General features: G+C 33.7%; 2 protein-coding genes and 1 pseudogene across 2 annotated transcripts; 1 reads left to right on the top strand and 2 right to left on the bottom strand.

Annotated features, from left to right (window-relative positions):
• Window positions 1-19,189, top strand: part of LOC128173868 (multiple epidermal growth factor-like domains protein 10) — a 110,136-nt pseudogene extending 90,947 nt beyond the window's left edge.
• A 1,043-nt stretch (window positions 19,190-20,232) lies between these two features.
• LOC128173867 (uncharacterized protein K02A2.6-like) lies at window positions 20,233-22,011 on the bottom strand. The gene has a single exon (XM_052839550.1). The coding sequence runs from the start codon at window positions 22,009-22,011 to the stop codon at window positions 20,233-20,235; it is 1,779 nt and encodes a 592-aa protein (XP_052695510.1).
• Window positions 22,012-23,175: 1,164 nt separating this feature from the next.
• LOC128173866 (uncharacterized) lies at window positions 23,176-24,336 on the bottom strand. Its single transcript, XM_052839549.1, has one exon. The coding sequence runs from the start codon at window positions 24,334-24,336 to the stop codon at window positions 23,176-23,178; it is 1,161 nt and encodes a 386-aa protein (XP_052695509.1).
• Between the last annotated feature and the right edge of the window lie 1,806 nt (window positions 24,337-26,142).

Genomic DNA, 26,142 nt, shown 5'->3' with positions numbered 1-26,142 from the left:
TATATGAACAAATTTGAGTAGAGAAGATCAAGCGCCATGTTATTTGTATTGAAAGGATAACTTTTAAAAATGTTACGTTCCATAGATTTTTGTTTTATAATACGCCATATCAACATCGGTCATGTATAAATATAACAGCAAAGGCATTGTATCAATGCCATTTAAATGCAACCAAAACAACTACACCACTACCACATGAAATAAAGAATTAGCAAAATTTGTACCTCGTCTAATCCATCCAAGTTTCTTTCGGCAAGAGGTGCATTTCCAAAATAACCTCGTTTTCCCTGTTTTACAAAATGTTTGGTTTTTTGAGTACAAATATGAAAAAAGAGGGATATTAAAAACAATAGAAAAATCAGCAACAAAAAAGGTCAACGGATTATTTTTAATTTTGTTTAATTTCTTTAATTTATTTAACGTACAGCATCCCCTTTAACTTTTAAACGTGATTCTTTTTAGCATGTCTACTACATTTCTATTACTTTTTTAAATATATATTTGTGTTTTCAGTATTTTTTTTTCGTATCTATGTTTTCTTTATTTTTTTGTGGATCTTATCTATTTATATTTTTGCTAAACAATAATTTATTGAAAAACAACAATAAGAAGAAATCCAGATTAAAGGTTAAAATAATAAGGAAAACCCGTGATATATTTACCTCATTTAATTCATTTAGATAATTTGTATTCTGGGGTGTTGGTCCAGCAACTCCTCTTTTTACCTGTTTCACATAAAAATAAACAATTATATTTCAGTATCCACTCAAAGACTCAAAAAAAACATTTTTAATCGCATCAGTCCATACGATTAAAGTCTATTTATATTATTTTTTTGTTGTATCTTATCTATTTATATCTTTGTTACAATATATATGATCAAACATGGTCTCTTTGGACAAAATAATTTTTGAAAATGCTACGCTCCTTGCAATATATTTCAGATTTGGTCAAATCAGTACATATCAAGTAGGAATAATATACCACACTATCGTATCCATGTCAATAAATTCATTAAAAGCAACATAACACATAAGTGATAGTTGATACCTCGACTAATCCATTCCAGTTTCTTTCAGACAGAAGTGGTGGGTTTCCAATTAATCCTCGTTTGTTCTGTTTCAATATTTTTATACATATTTAAGTCCAATTTGAATGTCATCAGAGGGACACTTATATAACAAACAATTAAGAAAATAAAGCCAAAAATTTATATAAATCACTGACAATTCATATCATGTTTCTTAAACTTAACCAAATGTTTAACGTAAATATAAATAATATAATAAAAGATAGGCGATAGTTTCTACCTCGTCTAATTCATCCAAGGTTCTACTAGTAAAAGGTGGATTTCCAGCAAACGATCGTTTTCCCTGTTTCACAAAGTGATTGTATTTTTTTAGTACAAATATAAAAAAAGAGGGACAATTTAACAGATCAAAATTTAAAAAAAAGCCAAAAGATTATATTAATCATTTGAAATTTTGATAAAACAAAATAAAACAATAGAAAAAAATAACAAAAATCTACATGCGAATACTCAAGGGACTAGGCGAGATTACAGATGATAAAATTATGATTAATATTTTTTTTACCAATTTTGTTTTTGATTTCTATGTCAACTAAATAGTTTTAATTTCCTCTGGTTTTTTTATCTCTGAATATTTACATCTACGAAGTATTATTCCCTTTATTTCTTACGATAACTTATAGTTAATTCATGGCTCTCTAGAAACAGTCAGACTGAAATCTACACGCCCCGTTGATCGATTGCTCAAAATCTACAACGGCTGAAACTGACAAGAAAATGACAGGACTGAAATTGACTCGCCCTTCTTATCAATTTAGCTAAACTTACAGTGACCTAAGAAAAATCATTGACTGCACGAAACAATCATGACGATGTCAGACTGAAAGTCTCAGAGGAGACGATTGGACTGTTTCATTTAGCTAATGTACTTACGTACATTAATAGTAATTTCGTGAGTTTTACTTACTTTTCATAATCAATTTATTAATAAGTTAAAAGAAAGATGTTAATATAAACAATAAAATTCTTTCTTTGATGATTCATGAATCATCAAAGAAAGAATTTCATTGTTTAATTAAAGCATACCATCTCGATTATAATAGTTTTGAAATAGATTAATGCTTCGAAGGTTTCATAGAATAGTACAAACCGGTAGGGGTCGTATATTGCTTATGCAATAATCTAAGAATGCTTATTTTTTTTCGTAGATTTTGATGCAAATTATCTTCGTGTTATAAAACACATTGCTGTTTTGTCTTTTTACCTTTTGAAGTCCGTTTAAGTTTCTCTCCGCTAGGTCTGGATTTATTATTCCTGGAATGTTAGTTAGATAAGTAGTTGTATACAGAAGGATTGATTAAAACATGCATCTATTTAAGGCAAAATTGTCTTTAAATGTCGTCAGGCGCCATGTTTACATTTAGAACAATGTGTTGCTTTATTAGTATACTTCTGCGAAATGACCAATTGATCACACAAATTTTAAAAATGATTGTTACTGGATTTGCTTCTGCAACAACAAATAATTGAAATTAGCTTATCTTTATCAAAGTAAGAGCCGATTCAACTATTATCAATACTTACAAACAATATACATATACGTGCCATGCTTTTAAACGTTTTAACGGCATTTCCCCTTAAATATCTTTAATATGCTGTCATTTTGGAGTAAAATGAAATCATTTTTTTTTTCAACAGCAGTTCCTTTTTTGGCTTTGGGTTTACGAAGTTAATGGAAAATATAGGAACTGCAATATGTTTTTATTAAATGTTACTACGCCATACATGATTAAACGTTTATATTGTACAACACATATCTTACCCTGAGCAGGAATCAAGTTCACCAACACAGCGACATAGACAACAGCCAGTTTAAGCACGAGCGCCATCTTACCGGTATGTACGGTAGGACTGCTACCTTATTCTTTATATACGGTTTTCATCCGCACCCCATCATCATAAAACCCAGTTAATCGTTACGAACATGTCTTCTTGAAAGCAATATAACTTTTCGACAGTTTAAAAATCAAACATGCATTAAAATTATAACACTTTAATATATAAAGCTTTTACATTATATATATAAAAATTCTGCCCATGTGCTACAGACATGTCTTCTTGAGTATGATACAAATTTACCATCCTTTTATAAATCAGTCATTCGATAAAATCATGATGCATTAAATATGTACATTAAATATAGATGAATCAATGATGCGGTGATAAGTATGGCTGTTATTTGGAAACCGGTTCAATTATCACGAGTGATGTTCTTGTCTAATATATCTATTTATTTTAATGTTATAAAAAATATTACCCCTTTTCCAAGTGTATATAACAATTGTATAAAAGAAAACGGACTAAGCTTGGAGCGATGTTTTTTAATAACATTTCTTATTTGCCATAAACATGTATCTGCGCAGGCAATATGGCAAAAAAGATTGTATATCCTGAAGAGAGGTATATTATTGATTAATAGTAACATTATCTGTAACATTTATTCTGATCAGAAGTTATTGAAATTTTAAACCTTTTATATTAGATGAAAAAGTCTTCCGGTCATTCTTTTTTTCCTTTGATACGTCTATCAATAAAAAAACATCATTTTTCTTATCATTTAACAGAACATTTTCAAATCATAAAATGTGAAGTGTTATTGATAAAAAATGTGAATAATGTAAATGAAGTGGCGTGTGTGAATATACAAGACAATAACAGCAGCGATATTCAAAATAAATGAGCCTTCAGATGATACAGGGTTATTCGGCTTAATTTAATGGATTAAAAATAAATAGAAAGTTGAAATCTGAACCGGCTGAACGAAAAACGAACGGAAAACACATGTGATGGCTTGTGATACTATTCTCTTTGCAGCAATATTCGTTTAAACTGGTTTTATTTGAGTTACATCGCTGGAATATTCAACTATAGGCATAACCATGCAACGAGATGGGTTAATGGACAAAAATAGTTATGCCGACATATACTAGTATGTTCGACTTTTGTAAATATTGTGGTACCTCGATCGCCAGTGAGGTACTGAAATGATATATCTGCCGCTTGGAATACGGCGGAGGAGTTTATGCACTAGATTTCTTTGCTTCACGATCCTCATTCTGATGACCAATCATCTATGTGTGTTAATTTAAAACTTATCGTTACTAAATTTAAACAGCAACGATACAGTAAATGTGTATAGGCCTATATGTCCGTTATAATTATTCCTGAAATTGGAACATCCAGCATTGCTGTAAGTGTTGATCGTTGATCGAAAGCAGACACAACTATGTGAAGACGCTCAATTTTCTAATTAGTGAATGAAATTATGTGTATTATTTTTTTTCAAGGTTAAACTTTTAAATTTGTTATATAAAGTGGTATTTTGTTTTTCTACAATTAATCATACACAAATCTCATTTTGTTGATAGTGTTTATTTTGGAAGTTCCTGTTTTATAAATACCCAGATAACATAAATTTCTTGACCAACATTGGCTGTGGGTTTTAAGGTTTGCGTTGGCTGAAGAACGTTGGGCCAACATTGGGCTCATTTACATTTGACTCATCTAACTTGAGAATCAATGTTATTGGGAACACAGCGTTGGGCCAACATTGGGTCAATGTTGTAAAGGACTATATGCGGTATTATGCATTGTTCGCCCCCAAAATGAAAGTTTTATAAAACGCTTTCAAAATAAGGTGGAAGATTGTTGAAATCATATAGAAAATAAGTATGTTAAAGATTATCTCCACAGTGACGTAATAATGTAGAAATGATGAAGATTGTCTTATTTTGATGAATTGATGTTCTGTTTTTGACTTCGAAACATCGAGCGCAAGCTTGCTCAAGTACCATTTTCTAGTATGATGTATACTTATATGAACAAAAACGTATGTTAACAACGTACTTGTGCAGGCCTGCGCGCTAAATTTCCGAATGAAAAAAAAATGACAATATTTTTATTTATTTGCAAAACTGCGGGAATTGGGTCATTTAGGTGACGTCATAGATAAACAGCAACACTCTAAGAACCAGTGTGCGCGGGAAAAAGAACGAGCTAAACCTACAGTTCATCAAACAAAATTTTTGGTCTACGTCCCATAATGCTCTCTAATGTTTTCACCCGTGGTGCTGTGCCAAAAATGGCCGACTTTAAACTCGTAATTTACGGTGTCTTAAGGTTTGAAGACACGTTTAGAGTACTGCGAATGCTTTTGCGAGACTCAAGTAATTTGTTAGTTGCTTCCATACTTTCGTATTGAGTCGAGAAACGTAAACAAAGACAAACAAAGTTATGGATGACGTCACAGTGCGCTCGTGCTATATTTTCTGCAATTAATTTAGAGGTGGATCAAACATCTGTTATGCGTGTACCAGCTTTTTCAGTATAAACTTCGATACCTGTCTCATTGACATATGATTTCTTGTTTTTTTTAATATAGAGATTATATAAATATATACTAGCAAAAGCCATACTTTACTGTCATATCGATCGATTCATTTTTAAGCTCATTGTGCATGCATGTTCAGTAGATAGGTAAGTATATGAGTACATCAGTAGGGAGGATATAAATAATAGGATATTTTCAACTAAATAAAAAGGAATAAAGAGAAAAAATAAACAGTTAAAAAATTTATGTAGATATTGCATATAGTCAAACCATTAAATTTAAAAGTGGGAAATTACACACCTACAAACAGGAACCGGACTCTCTCTCTCTCTCTCTTTCTCTCTCTCTCTCTTTCTCTCTCTCTCTCTTTCTCTCTCTCTCTCTCTCTCTCTCTCTCTCTCTCTCTCTCTCTCTCTCTCTCTCTCTCTCTCTCTCTCTCTCTCTCTCTCGGGAGAGGGGTAGGAGGTTGCCCTGTATGTATTATGACCATTAAAATTAGTACATTTGCCCCGGCATACTTATTGTAGAGAAATAATCTCTCAAAAATTATTTGACGTTTGTTGATACCTAAATAACACTAGGTTGACAATGATGCAAGGTATGTGTAATTCTTGCTGCGCTCGCCAGAACGGTAGCACCGTAAAACATATTATTCAAGATTATATGCCACCATATCTTAATCATAAAATGATTGGATTTATAGCTCACCTGAGCTGAAAGCTCAAGTAAGTTTTTCTGATATCGTTTTGTCTGTCGTCCGTCTGACCGTCTGTTCGACTGACTGTAAACTTTTCAAATTTCCATATCTTCTCCAAAACCACTTTGTCAATTTCAACAAAACTTGGCACAATGCACACTTGGCCTAAGGGGAAAAAATATTGTTAAAATTAAGGACCACGCTGTTTTACAAAGGGGTATAATTAAAAATTATTGAAAATATTCCTGAAATTTTTAAAATATAGAGTGTTGTCATACAATACATCGACGAAATGTCATAATATAGAGGGTTGTCATATATTACATTGACAAAATGTCAAAATATAGAGGGTTTTCATTTAATACATTGACAAAATGTCAAAATATAGAGGGTTTTCATTTAATACATTGACAAATGTCAAAATATAGAGGGTTTTCGTTTAATGCATTAACAAAATGTCATAATATAGAGGGTTGTCATACAATACATTGACAAAATGTCAAAATATAGAGGGTTGATATACAATACATTGCCAAGATGTCATAATATAGAGGGTTGTCATACAATACATTGACAAAATGTCATAATACAGAGGGATGTCATACAATACATTGACAAGATGTTATAATATAAAGGGTTGTGATACAATGCATTGACCAGATGTCATAATATAGAAAGTTGTCACACAAGACATTGACAAGATGTCATAACATAGAGGTTTGTCCGACAATACACTGACCAGTCACCTCTGTTCAGCAATGTCCTGGTTTAATGTTAATGTTATCAATAGCAATATCTGCACGGAATCCAGTATTTTCTTTGCTGCCATAAAACATTATCTGTAATATACATGAAATACTTTATTACATTGTTGTAATTATGGCTATCACCATGCATAGAATAGAAACCAGTGCAACATAAAACTTATGCAACACAGTTTATTCAGTTTAATAAAAAAAAGACTGAATTTAATTAAAATAATTCAAAGAAAAGTCAATAGCATAGCTTTGACACAAATAAACTATTTTTCCCTTCACCCCCCTCCCAAGATTGTATGTTTAAAGCTGCATGCTCTGATTCTTTAATTCTTTGGATATTAGACTATCAAATACTTTTTTTATACAAATCAGTTGTTTTTTTTAAAAAGTTTAAGAATTTTGCTTATTTACACCAGCGGAATCGATCTCTTTTCAAAGTTTGACATACTCAAAGAACAGAAAAAAAATTTGTTACGGCCATACCAAAAAAAAACCAAAAACCAAACTGCATGATGGGGATATTTAGAAAAGGAAGCCGTTTAGTTTCATCTCCCAAATGAATAGGTTTATTAAACCCGGATATAATGTATCAATTGTAAACAAAACAAACTTCAGAAATAATAGTGAACCATCGCCAGAACACTACACATATTTTGTGTTTAATAAAAGCGATTTCAAAGTATTAATACAAGCAACATCACCACGATATCGGGGGTGAATTTTAATATGAGGTGAAATAAGCCGATAACGTTTTTATGTCTTTGTTTTGTTAAAAAAATCGTCATATTTTCATTGAAGTACTGCTCAATTAATCTGATAAATTACTGTAATGTTTATCCTCATACACATACTAGCCATACCATCGTTTGAAAGCGTACAAACATTTTAATATTACATCGGACCAAGAAGCTTTAATATCAAAACCCTAAACAGATACAGAGTTATTTGCGCTCGGGTTTTTTTTGTCCTAACTTGCAAACGGTTTTGTTATGCCTTGAAATTGCTACAGTTTTTGAATAGACTCCTTTTTAATCAACACAGTTAATCATTGAATATTTCAAATATCCTTCGTTTTAAATTCATTCAGGGCGATAGGGCGAAAAAAAATCAAGGGCAAATAATTCCTTGTATGCAGTATATGCAAGATGGAAAGTAAAGAATAACTACGTTTAAGTTAAATACGTGTCACGGGGTCGCTCTTCCTCGTACAAAATAAATAAATAAAAGGGTGGTCCAGTTTCCAACATTTTTTTTTTTTTCATAAAATTTGAATAAACATTGCTAAAAGAAAAACAAATAATTTCAATAGATATTATTGCCTGACGTCATGACTTACTGTATGATGTGCCAGGCCGGGTATATTTGACATATTTACCCTTATACATATATTTAAATAATCAAGCCCTATTTATGATCACCGGTACATTAATTAATTAGCCTCAAGATTTTACTCTTACATACATGTATCGTTAATTTGTAGACGTAACATCTTTGAAACCCAGAGCTAGGAAATAATACTTTGAAAATGAATTACAAATGTAAATTAACTTTTATTCACTAGACTTATCGTATACTCGTACATACTAAGATTTAACGCCTTTAGAAACCCTGACGTGCACCTGGTCACACGACACACCTGTTGTGTATATCTTGTATATTCTGTGTTAGTTCCAGGGGTTTTCTTAAGTTGGACAAACAATAGACTTTAATTAGATATACACAAACATGCACCTGGGCACACGACACAACTGTTGTGTATATCTTGTATATTCTGTGTTAGTTCCAGGGTTTTTTTTTAAGTTGGACAAACAATAGACTCTAATTAGATATACACAAACGAACAAAACTATGTCTAGACAAACAAAGCAGTTATATCCTGCCCGATATAACAAAGGCAGTTGAGAGTCTTTTCATCTTTAACATGTATCTAGCAGATCTAGAGTTAGAAATAATGGAAATTGAAAAAAAAATACAATTTTCACCGATTAATTTATAATAGGAAACAAACATACTTTAATTAGTTTTATGCACATATTAAGATACAGAGACTGCGCTCATACCTACAATAATTTTGAAACTCCCCAAAAATTATAAAGAATTTTATTACGGCAATATGTGTCCATCGGAGCGGTGCTGATGATAGCGATCTGTGTTTAATGGAGCGACGATTAAAACCGCCTGGAACCCCCCCCCCCCCCTTCCTTGGAAATTATATTATCACTCGGATGACCCCCTCCCATCTCTATAAAAGAACATTTGCATTTAATATATGTTTTTATTGTTCAGCTTGATCAATATTGACTTAAAGGCCACTTAAAGACAGTGTAAAGGCAGTGTAAAGAGAGCGTAAATGCCACTTAAAGATGCTTAAAGGTGGCTTAAAGGTGGCTTAAAGAAGTTTGGACATTAAGGACCTATAAGCACTTGCTTAAAGGTGACTTAAAGGCGGCTTAAAGGTTGTATAGCCTTTAAGCTCCTTTAAGTCACCTTTCAGCCACCTTTAAGGACTTGCTTAAAGATGGTTTTTCGCCCTGTGAAATATTTTCATTTGTTTATTTTTAGAAAAGATTTAATATGAAGAGGTGGCAAGTACAAGCTTGCTTCAGATGAGAGAGAGAGAGAGAGAGAGAGAGAGAGAGAGAGAGAGAGAGAGAGAGAGAGACTAAATTAAATGTATATTGCTAATGGATGGAACTTCTAGTAAAATGCATTTATGCATTACTAAAACCATAATGCTTAAATGTTTATTGGGGTAAATCGGTATCGGTGTTCCTAATTATTTTTTGAAGGACCATTGAGTATAACTACACTAGGTCAACAACAAAACTAAGGTAAATTGATGTCATTACGGGCCGCCGGAAGGCGGTCCGTTATTTGATATACATTTAAATATTGTTACTGCGTTTCTGCGGGATATTTCTTTTTTCATAGAATTAATATCATGCTTCTTTTTATAAATCAAAAATTAATTTGCATGTAAAAATATGTTTTATACCTTTTAAAAAATATCACATATTTTTTGTTTTAATCGTAAATAAAAAAAATAGGTCATACTTAGTAGACTGTCGTGCTTGGCGCGTTATTATCGAGACTATAATATATTCGGAAATTTTCGGAGTTCTTCATTCTTTTCAAAACAATGCATCGGGGTAGGTATGCGGGACATACTAAAGACCTGAAATACTAAAGACCTGAATGTCATTAAATTTTATGTAAATGATATATTTGTATTTCTATGTGCCGTGTCAAATAAAATGACTTTGTATGTAAGTTTATTATATCTCCATGTAAAATGTGGTAGAAAATATCATGAAATGACATACATATCAATTATTTACGCAAAAATATGACATGAATGAAATTTTGAATTGACTGGAAAATTTGAACAAATCCAATTTTTTTTTATGATAGGGTCTCTTGAAATCATATAAACTAATGCAATACGTTTTAATTCAATATAATGCAACAACAAAAAACCAAAATGGTTTGAAATACATAATCTCCAATAGAAAAATGATGAGTTGAACTTTGTATTAGAGTAATGTACCAATCAATGCGTTCTCCATTACTTCGTACTATGGCAATGATCATACAATTACCGTTAAATATTCTTACAGTAACAAACTAGATTCTTTATGATAATAGTAAAATGTTAAACTTCAAAACAAGTTGCTGAAAGTATATTAAAATTTACCATAAAAATTAAAACAACCAAGTTTTATTTTCTTCTTTGTAGTGTGATTTTATGTAAACGACCAATGATCCATACAACAATTATATTGTTTGCGGCCCATTTGACGCTTGTGTCAATAATATTTCTTGTTGGACTTGTGAAGAAATAAAACATTGCAATAAACAGGGAAATATGATAGAAGACCGGTTAAACTAGCAATCAATTTTTGTTTGACCGCTCAAACTAGCAACCAGTGTTTGTATTAGACCGGTTAAACAAGAATCAGTTTTTTAGACTTTTATTTAGTAAAAGCAATGCAATGCAGTTTTTTGTATAATCAATTTTCTTTTTTTTTCTTTTACAAACGGTAATATACTAGTATTCCTCAACGTTTTACTTCAATGTTATAAATATATTACAGATATGCATGTATTAGTTTTATTAGTAATGGCAAACACACAACTTCATTCTTTTTCGCATTCTTAATGTATGTGTACTATGACTTCTTAGCTTCTGGCATGTGTTTTTATATATCGCTATGAGTTAAAGTAAATGCAAATATCCTTAAAGACATCCTTTTAACTTTTTTAAGAACCGATGAAACAACTAGAATTAAATCAGATAAAATATCACATACCAAATATGTGTGTCTATGTTTTCTGTTCACTTTTAGTAAAACGTTTCCGTTAAAAATTAAACGAAAATAAATCTCTCTCTCTCTCTCTCTCTCTCTCTCTCTCTCTCTCTCAATTTTGTTTCTATGGGAACTTAATACTTTACAAAAGGTCATAAGTTGAGGTTTTAAATTTTATGAGACAGAAATATTAAGAGAGAAAGAGAAAGAGAGACAGAGAGAGAGAGGGAGAGAGAGAGATGGAGCGAGAGAGAGAAGAAGCAGGGGTTAAACAGACGTTATTAAAAAAATCTTTTTTCAGACATTTTAATGTGATGATTAAAGTACACGTGAATTGCCTTATTTGACGAGTAATGGATTAAAATGACACAGAAGGTGTATTCATGTGGATGAAAGCAATTTAATATTATAATCGTGTGATGCGTAGTCTTTATTGATTGTTCGGTTTTGATAAACTATATAGTTAATGTTAATTTCGTGATTTGGTAATTTGATTTTATTCACGTTAAAAACCTAAAAAAAAAACCGTTAGAAAGTTGAAACAGGATATGTTTTAAAACTTAAAAACTATCTGTTCATAATATTTCAAACAATTGTTTAAGTGGCAATTCATTCATCTTTTATTTCCTCTATAAAGAGATACAGAATTAAGATTTAAGCTAACACATTAATCTATATACAATTCAAATGATATTTTAGATAAATCATACACATAAAGTGATCAAGTGATACAAATGTTCCATTTGTTCTACACAAGTCATATGCGCGAGAGCATTGCACATAACCGTTGATATTGTGTGCATGCACGAACTAACAGTTTCGAGTTTAGAATTCTGAAGTTTCTTTCCTGAGATAAAGGTAAAGCGGTTAGTGGTTCGCGCCCCAGAACAACCAAAAAAAGATCTGTCTCACAAAGGCCACACAGTTCTTCTCCAAGGTCAATATGAAATGAATTAACAATCGTGTTCCACCATTCATTGTGGCAGTCAGAGAGAGCGCCGCATGACAACGAAACGTGACAGAAAATGTCTTCATATGTGGAATTGCACAGATGACACGTTGAAAGACATAGAGTTTTTGTTGATACAATTAATTTGCAAGTAAACTTGAAGTTTCGAATATCACTTGCGTTATCCACGAATGACCAGATGTTAGAAGGTTTGCAATGTTGAAAGACGGAGTTGAAACGATGAAAGTCGGGATCCATAAGAGAGACAGAGACAGAGAGAAAGAAAGAAAGAGAGAGAGAATGAGAGATTGAGCGAGAGAGAGAAGAAACAGGGGTTAACAAGACGTTATTAAAAAAATCTTTTTTTCAGACATTTTAATGTGATGATTAAAGTACACGTGAATTGCCTTATTTGACGTGTAATGGATTAAAATGACACAGAAGGTGTATTCATGTGGGTGAAAGCAATTTAATATTATAATCGTGTGATGCGTAAACTTTATTGATTGTTCGGTTTTGATAAACTATATAAGTTAATGTTAATTTCGTGATGGATTTGATTTGGTAATTTGATTTTATTCACGTTAAAAACCTAAAAAAAACGTTAGAATGTTAAAACAGGATATGTTTTAAAACTTCAAAATTATCTGTTCATAATCTTTCAAACAATTGTTTAAGTGGCCAATTGAAATACCTCTACCCTAAACAAATTGAAAGTCGATACATATTCAAAACTGTTTGTTTAAAAAAAATGCTTTTAATTACTTTTAGTTCCAAAACCTTGAACTATTTTGCAGACATGGGGTCCAATGGTAATTATAAATGTATCATACGGTTAGCCTGCGTGCATGTACATGTACTTTGCAATCTTTAATTTACACGTATTTAAATATACTTACTGGTTTTACTATTGCTGGATTTTTATTTTTGCGTATGTCTTACAGTAGCTTTAATTTTTTTTAAATTTGATTTATCATTCAAAACATAAACAACACATATAATGATCTAATGCGATTTTATCAAATATAATATGAACGAGTTGTGTGATATACGTGTACTTTACGGTAGGAGAGTGGTAACATACGTTTGATAATAACATTTTTTATATTAAAAAAATGTGTCACTATATTTGTGGTTAATGATATAGATATTAAAGATTGATTTCTTTTTTAAAATTTTATCAAACTACATTCACATTTAATTAACTTAGCTGCTTTATTATTTTTTAAGACCTACCTTTTTAGAGGGTGATATCAACTATCATACACTCAGGATTGATTTTATCAACTGTTAGAAGTTCATAATCACTAACATATTTAAATCGTTTAGTTTGTTTTTTCCCAGGGCTTTTTTTTTTTGGCCATTTATTTCCACTATGGTTGACAAGACCCTGGGGCCATAAAACTTAGATGAGGTCACTCTGATCTAAGTCTTATTTTTACAAGAGGGCAATATAGTGGAAAAGTGAGACAGAGATAAAAAGTGAGCTCATCTTAGTTTAATGACCCCGGGGCCAGATGTTGTTCAGTCCCCTTTAACTAAGCCTACTGGAACTATGGATTCCAACCTAAGAGACCGGTCCACAGATGCATACTTAAGTACGTTTGATTTAATTATTGAACATATGGTTTATTTTATTTTCATTTTTTGTTAGAATATTTCGATATCCTTTAATCCTCAAATATATTGCAATTATTATTTTTTCATGCTAAATACTGAAATCTGATTGGTTTAGACACAGTTGATAATCCGTTTTATTACCCTCAGCTATAGCAACACTTAGCAACGGGTAACAGAACGATCTGTGACAATGACATTATCAATAGATATCTCAACTATCCAGATTTTATCGAACTAGTGTACTTTTACGATCTTTTGTGTTTCACCGAAACAAAAACAGACGACGTGGACATTCTGGAACTGAACAAATACGTATTGTTTGTTTTTGTTTAACAGTTCAGCTGATTTTAACCCCGTAGTAAAACTTCAGCTAGAAAAAAACAAAAAGAAACAATGGCTGAATGCTGGTTGCTTAATAGCAAGAAAATATTTTATAGACTCGGGCCCCCGAAGATTAGGTATCCGGTGACCTAGGTCCCGGAGACCTGGGCCCCGGAGACTCGGGTTCCCGGAGACCTGGATCCCGGAGATCCAGGCTTCCGCGGGGGGGGGGGGGGAGGGGGGCTCCCCGAAAAGGGGTTAGAGTAATGAATATTAATGAGTCAGCAATGACATTTTTTCTTGTCTTACATTTTTTTTATTGCATTTATTGTAGAAGAGATAGAAACTAAATATGTTTGCTACATGATGTTTTATGTATGTAGTTGCAAAAGTGCATATTTTCATAAACCTTATTCTATAAAAACAGTGTTAGTGTATGTTTGTAAAACAATACAAATGAAGTGAATTATCTATTGTTATACTTTCATGTTAAATACTGAAATCTGATTGGTTAAGACGCAGTTAATAATATTTACTATTACCCTCAGCGTTAGCAACGGACTTGGCAACGGGTAACATTAAAAAATGTTACATGCGCGAAAATTATGCGCGTACGGTTCGCTGTAGAATTCACGTTATTCCTATATAAAAGCAGTAAAAATTTCTTAAAATTTTTAAAAAAGACATTCAGTATAACAATATATAAATAGTGCCTGTTTGGGAGGATAACAGTTGAAATTGACACCCCTCGAAAACCATTGTCAACCTCCGCTTCGCGTCGGTTGACAATGGTTTTCTCGGGGTGTCAATTTCAACTGTTACCCTCCCAAACAGGCACTATTTATATATTGTTGAATGAACAATTAAAAAAAGACGACATACAACAGGGCCCATTATTTCCATTTTCTTAAGAACATTAAGGGTTCAGAATGAAATGTAAAATCCCCAATCCATTTGCCGTTATAGGAGGCACTATGTCGGGGAATACGCATTTTGCTTGGAAGTTGTTAAAAAATGTTCGTTTCTCTATTTTTGGGTAACCATTTTGGGTCACCTCAAGTCTGAAAATCCTGCTTCAATATTTGTTTTAAAACTCGTATATTTAAATTTTACAATGCCAAATAAAATAGACTGAATAAATTAGTTGAGAGAAATTGACATATTTACAGAGTTTAGCAATGGACTAGAGTTTGTGCCGGGAGGTATTCAAGAAGAAAAAGAAATTTTTTCATAATTCAATAGAACAATTGTTTTAAGTATTTCAGTCGACATCTTTATATAGACATATTTAGCTTGCATTTCATAGAAGTCAAGGAAGAAACATTAGCTTATTGCAGGTCATATCTAAAATTCAACACATTTGTCGATACGTTTAGTTCTGAATTTGTAAATGTTTGCTGACAAGTTTATTATAATTTGAATAAACGTTTGAGACTTTTAAATAATTTCATAGCATGTTGAATCAATAATGACTGAATTAAGCGTTTTATTAGTGCAACATATGTGAAAATATTGATTAAGTGATGAAACTGTGTACTTTTTCTTTAAATTAATCCCCTTACTTTTTTCAAGATCAATATGTTGGGTTTTTTTAAGTGTTATGCAAAAACAGAAAAGTAAATTTTATAGTAAGTTTATAATTTTATAGTTGAAATATGTTTTTCATGTTTGTTTAGAGATTGATATGCTTTTTGTTTTTAAATTTGAATTTAAAACTCAACACTCTAGAACGGCTGATCGTTCATAAATTTATTTTTAAAAAAATAATAATGTTAAAATAATACTTATGTTAAAATAGAAAAGTAAATTATCTTTAATTCAATATTTCATTTTTGTCTTTAATATAGAAGTGCAGATGATCAATGTTATTTGTACGTAAAGGAATACGGTAGGGGAATGCAAACCTGGATGGACAGGAACAACTTGCCAAACAAGTCAGTGTAATTATTTTGCCATTGTATAAATGAGTTTTTTAATGTGAACCGTATAAACATGTTTTATTAATGTCTGATATCGACAGAATGTAGAGAGGTTTGGTTTGGTGAGAGATGTAATCACCAATGTGCAGGACATTGTCGGGACAACATGATCTGTAACTACGTGACCGGTCACTGTGAACGAGGCTGCTCTCTTGGATGGACAGGATATAGGTGTGAGAAAGGTAGTGAATCTGTCTGTTCTTAAATCAAAATTAATCTAAATCATGACAATTAATTATCAGCAATTTCAACGTAAATGAACACAAAATATTTTTTTGCGTTAATGACATGAACAGAAAGTTTCAAAAATATGTTAAAAAGAATGCAAGGATGGTACCTTTGGTTTGGAATGTACCAACAAATGTAGCGGCCATTGTTTGGATGATTCTCCGTGTAATAAAAAGACTGGTGTTTGTGATAGAGGATGCAGTCCAGGGTACATTAACAGTAACTGCGGCGCAGGTTAGTGATTACAATTATTTCCTACAAGTCCATAAAAATGTATCTTTCTGAACATGATTGACACTAATTGTGGCGTGATACATGTAAATATCGTTGATTGTAAAAGTCTGTTTGAAGGCACATGTAAAAGTATCAGGAATTTCATTGTTGTTCTTCAGTCATTTAAAGCATATCTTTTACAGCATGCACACGCCTTCGCATTCAAAAAGAATAGCATTGGAATATCCAACAAAGCATCTCATACATTCTCATTTGTCATAATCCCATAGCATTCCATAGCAAAGAACACTTGATTTTAAATCGATTTTAAATGCTTTTATTTCAAAGAATAAGTGTTTACAATATAGATCAGTGGCACACTTTGAGTTCTTATCAGTTCACTTCGAAATGTTTGGAACTCTTCTGTATAAGGAGGCGTTTTTGTTTTAATAAAATAGCATAGAAAAGCAAACCATATCATAAAACCCTTCACTTTGATTTCTCATCGCATAACATAAACATCTTAAAGCATTGTATTAGAATTTCATAGCATATCATTAAAATTACTATAACACAGCATTATATTGTAGCAGATATGTATGAAATTACTGTTGTAGTTTTGCCTGCATTTTTCATATCGTGTTGGGGAGTTGATTTCAATCAACTGCCCTGTGCAGTTACTCAGGCAAACCGAAAGTGAAAGTGTTTGGACCTCAGCACAAATCATTGCTGCTGATAAGACTTAGTTCTTGGAAATAATTCATAAATTCGATATAATGCACGCTAAAGCATTGTTTTTCAAGGAAACTTATTTATAAATGCCTTGAAAATAGTCAGATTTAAAATGGTACGAACAATTTAAATATTTTTGAAGTCGTGTATATTTCTACGCCAGAGTTGAATATAGTCTCGTTCAAATCGACGCTCAGCTGTCTCGGTAAATCCTTGTCGGAGATTTACGGTGTCAGCCGAGCGTTTGGTTAAACGAGACTAGAGTCCAATATTGCTTGGATCCATACAATTTTCGAGAAATATTTCAATTACTGATACATAGTTTGATTGAATTAATTGTATCTTTAAATATTATTTAATATGATTCATAGAAGGGGGGGGGGGGATTTCTCGACATTCTTGTCCAAAAGTCCAAAATTCATATCATAAAAATGTGCGTAATTCAAATTAAAAACTACATGAACTTGTCATGCAAAATAACATATCATTGAATTTAAAATAAATAGACATCAACAAAATCAACTCCTGTAAGTTCTTCAATATTTGATTTAGAAATACATGCCATTATCTTCAGAAAAAAGCATCTACATATTCTTTATTAAGTATGTTATCTTTTTACTTAGAGTGTTCAACCGGATATTATGGAATGAACTGTCACGAGAATTGTAGCGGCCATTGTGTTTACAATGAATCATGTGACCACGTCACTGGGGTGTGCTTTAATGGTTGTCAGGACGGGTACATTGGAGCACTTTGTGATAACAGTGAGACATTCAATACATTTACATTTTCCACATATTCTTAAGGATTACAATATAATACATCGATTTTTTTTCTTTTAGTATGTATTTTAATTATCAAATTTTATTTCCTACACATATTTCAGTATGCAAAAAAGGATATTACGGAAAAAACTGTTCTCTTGTTTGTTCTCCTAATTGTAAGACGTGTCGACACACGGACGGATTGTGTTCTTGCAAGGCAGGATGGATGGGTTCAAATTGTACTACAGGTAATAAAAATTACACAGTGCAAGGGCCATAATGTTTGTGTCTACATGAATCTGTCCCCCCCCCCCCCCCCCCCCCGTGTCTGATACCTGCTGATAAATTTTATTAGATGCAACTGTCCCTTTGGGTTTGCCCGCATGCTTATGATGTTTATGAAATGTGAATATTCTTTGCACTCGAAATGGTTTAAGACGATTTTTTCAGAGTGTGTTTGGTCGTTTGGAGAGAATTGTCAGTATCCATGTGGTGGATACTGTATCGATCAGAAATGTGACAGGTTCAACGGAAGCTGTCTGTATGGAAACTGTACACTAGGTAATGAATTTTATGCTAATCTGTTTGTAAAAATAATTGTTTGAAAATGTACTGTTGAAAATTGTACTGTAAGTAATGCTTTTAATTTGATTCAAATTTGTGATAAAATAAAAGTTTTATATTACTCGTTTGGTAAGTGTTCAATTGGTATGTTTCCCCTTTAGATGTATTACATGTATTGTGTGACCTGTAAAGACGTCTAAATTATTGTATTGACTGTTCAACACAGGTACTCAACAGACTGAGGATCCGAAACATATCACACCAGTAACCATAGCTTTTATTGTTGGACTCTCGGCGTCAGTCATTGTAAACATTGTTGCCATCGGTTCCTTTCTGTTAGAGTTGAGGTACACATAGTAACAGGTAGCCATGTACTTGAAAACAGAGTGTTCATTTCAGTATTTTGTTTTATTTCACTCATAAATGAATTGACTTAAGATATGGATATAAAATTAAGGATCCATTCAAAGTATATGGAAAACAGAAACTGTCAATGTTGTGACTCTGCTGGTTCACCCTGCACATCGAATAACGAATCATTACAGAAAGTCTACTCTACACTAACATTTGAAGTCTTTTGAAAAAAAAATTCAGCGGTATCAGTTTTTACTTGCATTGCACTTTTGTTGTTTTAACTCTTTATAATTTTGTTATAAAATTTAAAAAAAACATGGATGTTGTTATATAGCTATAATGAAAAAAATATTTACTTAATGAAAACTTTTTTTTCTTGCAAGGACACTTTTTTCGTTCTGAATACTAAAGATGGCATCAAATAATAAATCTTTAGAATAGAATCTTTCTCAATACATGTTGGTCGTCACTTATTCTTGATATATGTTGGTCGTCAATTTAAAAAAAAGACGTATTAATCAAAATTGAAGAAAAAATGTTGCTTTGATTTATTTGAATAGTTAAAAAAAATTGGTATCAATCTTTTTTTCTGAAATATAGTACTCATTACAAAAAAGCAATTTTGAAAATAATATCTTTTTTTTTTTTAGATAGATAGCAATTTATTTCTTGACACTATAAGTCAAACATATATCCTGTGTATTTCTTAACTAAGATGTTTTATTAAAAAAAGCTACAGGCTATGTAAATTAAGTGGTGATTGTGAACTTTATATTGTTAGAATGATAATAAATAAATACTCGATAAATGTTCAGGATTAAAGTTCCCATGAAATTTTGCGATACTATTCTTTTTGTTAAAAAAGTCCTTCTCCGGACCACCAAGGTGTATTAAGCTGGTGTTTCCCCTGATATTCGCGGTCCTAAGCAGACTGACTCCCCCTTGATTGAAAACCAGTCCGCCTGATCTAAACTCTGACATAAACTGGGTGTCAACTCCTTGCATATACCAGTACCCGACTTAAACTGGTTTGACTGAGAAGTAGAAGTGCCTTGTGACAAACCCACAAAAGCAACCACCACGGCAGGGCTTGAACCAGCGACATTTGGAAACTCGCCTAACGCTTATGATCACTGGGACATGTGCTACACTAATGCTGTTAGGTTTTATGTGTTTATTCAAAACTCAACAACTAATGACGTAAGCACTACTTGTGCACAATATACAGGGTGGCACTAAATACATTATCTAACATCCCCCTTTCTTTAAAACGAAAGAAAAAAAAATGCACATTTCAATTAAAAGTTCATACTGTTTGTATGTATCTTAATTCATAATGAAGTCCTTGAACTTTGATGGTAATCTGGCAATTCTTGAGCTGCCACGCAATTTAGTTGAAGCATTCACTGCACAATTATTGTCACTTGCGGGAGATGTGATAGTCTCTCTAGAAGATCCCAATGCGGTTTGTGGTTCTGGAGCAATAGGCTGCTTCACACTCTCGTTATGGGGACGTTCATTTGTAATCATGGGTGGATCATCCTCTGGCTTGTAGGGTAAAGGATCTGTTCTTTCTGCATCATGAGCCTCCTTGGTTGGGCGCATCTCTCTTCTGTTTCTGCGGTATGACTTTCCATCTAAGTCGATGAGGTATGACCTGTTCCCGAGAGACTGGGTACATGTTCCAAACTGCCAGTATTTATCATTCGGGTGTTTCTTCATTCGAACGTTTTGTCCAATCTGTAGTTCTGGAAGGTCCTTAGTGTGTTTGTCATACTGCTGTTTTGAAAGTTGTCTCTTACGAATGATCTTTTCATGGGTATTTGTGCTGATATTTGGTTCAAGTAGAGCAGCGGCTGTTGGTAAGGAATGTCTTGTCCTCCTAGACATCAGTCTTTGGACGGGACTACAATTCATATCCTTTGTAGGAGTGTTTCGCCAATCTAGAATTGCTTTCCAGATATCAGTCTTGCTAGAAATACACTTCTTCACTAATTTCTTTTCAATTTTCACAGCAGATTCCGCCTTGCCATTAGATTGGCTGTGATACGGTGATGAAGTAGAATGTTCAAATTCCCAATCACAAGCAAAGGTGTGAAAGTCTGCAGATTTAAACTGAGGTCCATTATCAGAAATAACGGTATCCGGAATCCCATGGCGAGCAAACTGTTGCTTGAGACAATCTATTACGGTCATTGCTGATGTGTCTGTTAGGATATCTAGCTCAAAGAAATCACTAAAATAGTCCACAGTAACTAGATAGTCTTGGTTTTGGTAAGTGAAGATATCAACTCCTAACTTTGTCCATGGTATTTTTGGTACATCATGTGTGATAAGAGGCTGCCTTGATTGTTGGTCCTGCATTTTGTTGCAAGTGCTGCACTTTGATATGAAGTCGCGTAGCTCAGCTGACATATTAGGCCAAAAAACTGCATCTCTTGCCTTCCTTAAACATGCTTCAGTTCCAAGGTGACTTGAATGAATTCTACTGAGCATCTCAGGGCGAAGAACTTTTGGTATCACGACTCTGTTGCTCTTATAGATCAATCCATCCTGAGCCGATAACTCATCACGTATGTTCCAATAGTCTCTGACTGCTACTGGGACATCTTCTTGACGGTCATTCCAGCCGGTAAGTATGACAGTCTTGAGTGTTTGTAGTACTGGATCACTGTTAGTCATCTCTCTGATCTGCTGAAATCTTGCATGGCTGATCTTTGGAATCCATTCACTTTGATTAATCTGTGAGATTTCTTGCGAAAATACGTTGAAAATGTATTCAGTATCTGTCACAAAGGCTCTGGACAGAGTGTCTGCTATGTAAAGTTCGCTTCCCTTGGTGTATGTTACTCGTAGATTGTACTTCTGGAGACGAAGTAGCATCCTTTGAAGACGTTTTGGAGCTGCTAATAAGGATTTCTTGAAAATTGTCTCCAAGGGCTTGTGATCAGACTGGACTGTCACAAGGTCTCTGCCATAGATGTATTGATCGAAATGCTCACATGCAAACACTATTGCCAAACATTCTTTCTCAATTTGGGCATAGCGTTGTTCAGTCTGAGATAACGCTCTGGACGCATACGCAACTGGTTGCCCTTGCTGCATTAGAGTTGCTCCTAAACCAACTTCAGATGCATCACATTGAATAGTCACTTCCTCATTCACGTCATGTACTTTAACACTGGTTCGGTGCTGACTAGTTGCTTTATTGCTTTAAATGCATTTTCTTGTTGTGACTCCCAGTGCCATAAGGTATCTTTAACGGTAAGTCTGCGTAGAGGTTCACAAGTTTCAGATAAGTGTGGTAAGTATTTGGATAGGTAAGTCACAAGTCCAATAAGTCTTTGAACATCTTTAACATTCTTGGGTCGTGGCATCTCGACAACAGCTTTCACCTTATCTGGATCAGGGCACATTCCTTTTGAGGTAAGTATCTGACCCATATACTTGACAGAAGTGAGTCGCAGCTTTAACTTCTCCTTGTTGAGTTTCAGACCTACTTCACGTGCTCTTTGAAGAAGCGCTTGTAGGTGAAAATCATGATCCCTAATTGCATCGTCCATAGTCTCACCAGATCCATAGCTCAAGATATCATCCATAATGACCTCTGTATGTTGAAGGCCCTCTAATACTTCATGCTGCTTTCGTTGGATCTCTTCTGGTGCTGATGAGAGTCCAAATGGTAAACGTGTCCAGCGGTATCTTCCAAATGGAGTCCAGAATGTGGTGAGTAGACTGGATTCCTTGTCCAGCTTCACGTGCCAGAAACCTTCTTTTGCATCCATCACAGTGAACACTTTGGCCTTTGATATCTTAGGTAGAATATTATCTACAGTTGGCATTTGGTAATGTGGTCTTTTAATAGCAGAGTTTAAGTCTTTGGGGTCGATGCACAGTCTCAGTTTACCAGGCCTTTTTGACAGCAACCATGTTACTAATCCAATCTGTGGGTGATGACACTTTCTTGAGAACACCTCTTTTGACTAGAGATTCAATTTTTACCTTAATGTCTCCCTTAAGAGCTTGTGGTACCCTTCTTGGCTGTCTCTGTACTGGCTTCACTGTTGGGTCAAGTTCAATGTGGTACTCGCCTTCAAACTCACCAAGTCCTTCAAATACATCCTTGAACTCATCAAGAATTTGTTCCTTGGACATTGGCTTAAATTGTGATGACGTAGCTGTCAGCTTGTGAACTACATTGACAGTCAGTAATCCAAGTTTTTCACAAGCTTCTGCTGAGAGGATAGGTGTCTGGTCCATCTCGACTACCTAAAAGTCAAGATTTTCTGTTTTTCCAGACTGGATCACCCTGCATTTCAAGGTTGCAATGCCAAGTGGAATGAGTTTTGATTTCCCTCCGTAGAGCTTTAGTGTCTTCTCGGTAGGTTTCAGTGGGGGGTCGCCTGTTTGCATGATTTGAGCGTACTGCCTAAAGTTTATTACGTTGCAGGTAGACCCACTATCCAATTGACAGGTAACATTAGAACTGTTTCCACTAGCACTCATGTGGATTTTTACGAACCACTGTTTTCCAGACGAAGAATTCACAGCATATAGAGAATCAGAGTCCGAGTCACTTGTGTCTTCATCTTGGATACTGTTCACAGTAGTCTGTTTACAAACTTTTGGAAAGTGATTCTTCTTCTTACATTTCCAGCACGTATGTCCGAAAGCTGGGCATTTGTCTCTGTCTCGTGGATGTGTGCCTCCACAGTACATGCACTTAATAACCATTGCACTGTTCTTTGGCTGTACAATCTTCTGCTGTTTCTTCCCTTGACCTTTGAATGGATGTTTTCCTCTGGGTTTATAGGCTTTGTCTCCTTTTGAACTGACGTATTTCACTTCTGCTTGTTCTGAATTGGCTGTATGACTGGTGTTGTGTTCTAACTTCTGCAGCTGTGATGAAGTTCTTTCGCTTGTCAAACACATTGTTATAGCTTTGTCCAGTGTTAAGTCGGCTTCTCTTAACATTCTGCCTCTTGATGCTGTGTCTTTGGTCCCTAACACTAGACGATCACGTATCATATCATCAGTCATGTTTCGAAATTCGCACGACTTCGCGAGTTCTCTCAGCCTGCAGATGTAGTCATTTAATGTTTCATTGGGCAGTTGATCACTTGTATTGAAGATATATCTTTCATAGATAACATTTGTCTTTGGTGTAAAGTGTTTTTGAAGTGCTTCTATAACTGCTGCTATATCCTGTCTCTCTTCTTCCGTGAGGTTTAAGTTCTCATAAATATGATAACAATCTTTGCCAATGACTGTTAATAATGTTGCTATCCTGATTGCATCATGTTTCTTGTCCAGGCCTGTGGCTATTTCATAATTCATCCATTGTGATTTAAAGAATTTCCAGTTCCCTTTGAGGTCTCCCTTCACATTCATAGGTAAAGGAATCGGTAATTCACTTCGCACTACAGACATTTTGAAATGTCACCAACTGCACACCGTAGTTTTTTCCCAGAATCGATCGTTCGGTATAAAAATGCAAATACTGCTGTCAATACACTATAATGCACGGTTGATATTGTATTTCTGATGCACACTATCATAAAATGTTGTCAAACACTCAGACTTTTCTGATAAACAAATAAGTTCAAATCCGATTGCAAATGGCCGCCGTAGAAAACGTGCTCACCAGCGTGACAAACTTTACAGCGAAATTTCAGTGTCGTTGGGTAAATATGCAACGTTACCACTTTAGCCTGAGGTAGATATGAAGCTCTTTCGACGAAATAATCACTCGATTGGTGTTGTCTTGCTTCTGTTTGTGGAAATTGTGGCTTCGAATACGCCAGCTTCTGACACCATGTTAGGTTTTATGTGTTTATTCAAAACTCAACAACTAATGACGTAAGCACTACTTGTGCACAATATACAGGGTGGCACTAAATACATTATCTAACAAATACTTCTTCCTAATTTGGTAACGCTTGGGTTACGCCAACATTACACAAACTATACACATTACTTTTGATCCTTATTTTTTCAAGGACTGTTAAATCTGTCTGTCTGCATCACGCATACTTAAGTATTATTTGGCTTCCAGGCATCTATTTATTTATTTATTTCTTCCGATTTCAACTAGCCATTTTGCATTTAGTGACCTAATATAACCCCGATTGTTCCATGTTGTCGATCAAAATAATTTAAAAAAAATGTTTAAAGTTGTTATTATTGATCAGTAATCATAAGTCCACAAGTGGTTTACTGTAAATGTCTTTATTCCACGTGTATAACATTTCATGATTTCATCTGTAAGTGCCTTTAAAACAGGGTGTTATAATTTCAAGGATAATCGATTTCTTATCCTAGAAGAGTAAATCCTGATTGTAAAATAATCTGATGAGTGATAAATCTGCATCATGTAATTTACATTATTTTCTTTTGAATAACGCAAAATCAAAGCCTTATTTACGTTAAGTGCTATGAGAATAATAAAACATGCTTGTGTCGAATGTAATAAGTACTGGTGTAAAATGCACATTTGATATTTTGGGCATGCAAATTAGGTGGAAAACGTACATGTAATCTGTTAGAAAGAGGTACACCTTATAATCAATCAATCTGCTCAAAATGAATGCCGATCGCAGACAACGTCATGGTTGTACAGGAGTCTTTGCCCTAGGGAGTTGTCCAAGATAATAAGTGACAAAGATATAAAGGCAGAGATAAAGGTGAAACAAATATTCTGATATAAACATTTGTTTAACTAGACACGATCTCGTTGCGAGCAACGAGGAGGTCTTCCGTCCTATTTTTAGAAGAGGAATTGACCTTTCCTTTTATCTTCATCAACGAAACATATCAGGAAATGCAGATGTGATCTTAAAAAGCGATGGATGAAGAATTATACACCCCGTTGGATCCCTAATTTGAAGGACCAGTCTCATTTTATTTCATATCAAATAAGAGGTCTTTTGACCAAATAACACGTCTTAAAACCTGTAATAAAAAGAAACCCAAGAAAAAAAAGAGGGTCTTCCTTTGTAAACGGAAGACCCTAATAACAATTAGAATAGAAGGGTCTTCCGCTGATGACGGAAGACCCTAATAATAAAAGACTGTTTTTGTCTAAATCTTAATTGAAGAGTGTTTTTCAACTTGAACTTTAGTCCAACGACCCTTTTATGTTGAATATTTTAGCTAGAAAATTAAATAAAAAGGAGAGAAAAAAATAGAGACAAAGAACAAATCTTGGCTCCGGCGAGATTAGAACACACAGCCTTT

This window comes from Crassostrea angulata, chromosome 2 (genome assembly GCF_025612915.1).
Source record: "Crassostrea angulata isolate pt1a10 chromosome 2, ASM2561291v2, whole genome shotgun sequence".
NCBI lineage: Eukaryota > Metazoa > Mollusca > Bivalvia > Ostreida > Ostreidae > Magallana > Magallana angulata.
The sequence above is the reverse complement of the archived record's forward strand: the minus strand, read 5'-3'. Positions and strand labels throughout refer to the sequence as shown.

What these genes read in the sequence shown, in the direction of transcription:
- LOC128173867 (XM_052839550.1), bottom strand. Translation starts at nt 22,011, where the DNA reads ATGCAGCAAGGGCAACCAGTTGCGTATGCGTCCAGAGCGTTATCTCAG.
- LOC128173866 (XM_052839549.1), bottom strand. Translation starts at nt 24,336, where the DNA reads ATGTCTGTAGTGCGAAGTGAATTACCGATTCCTTTACCTATGAATGTG.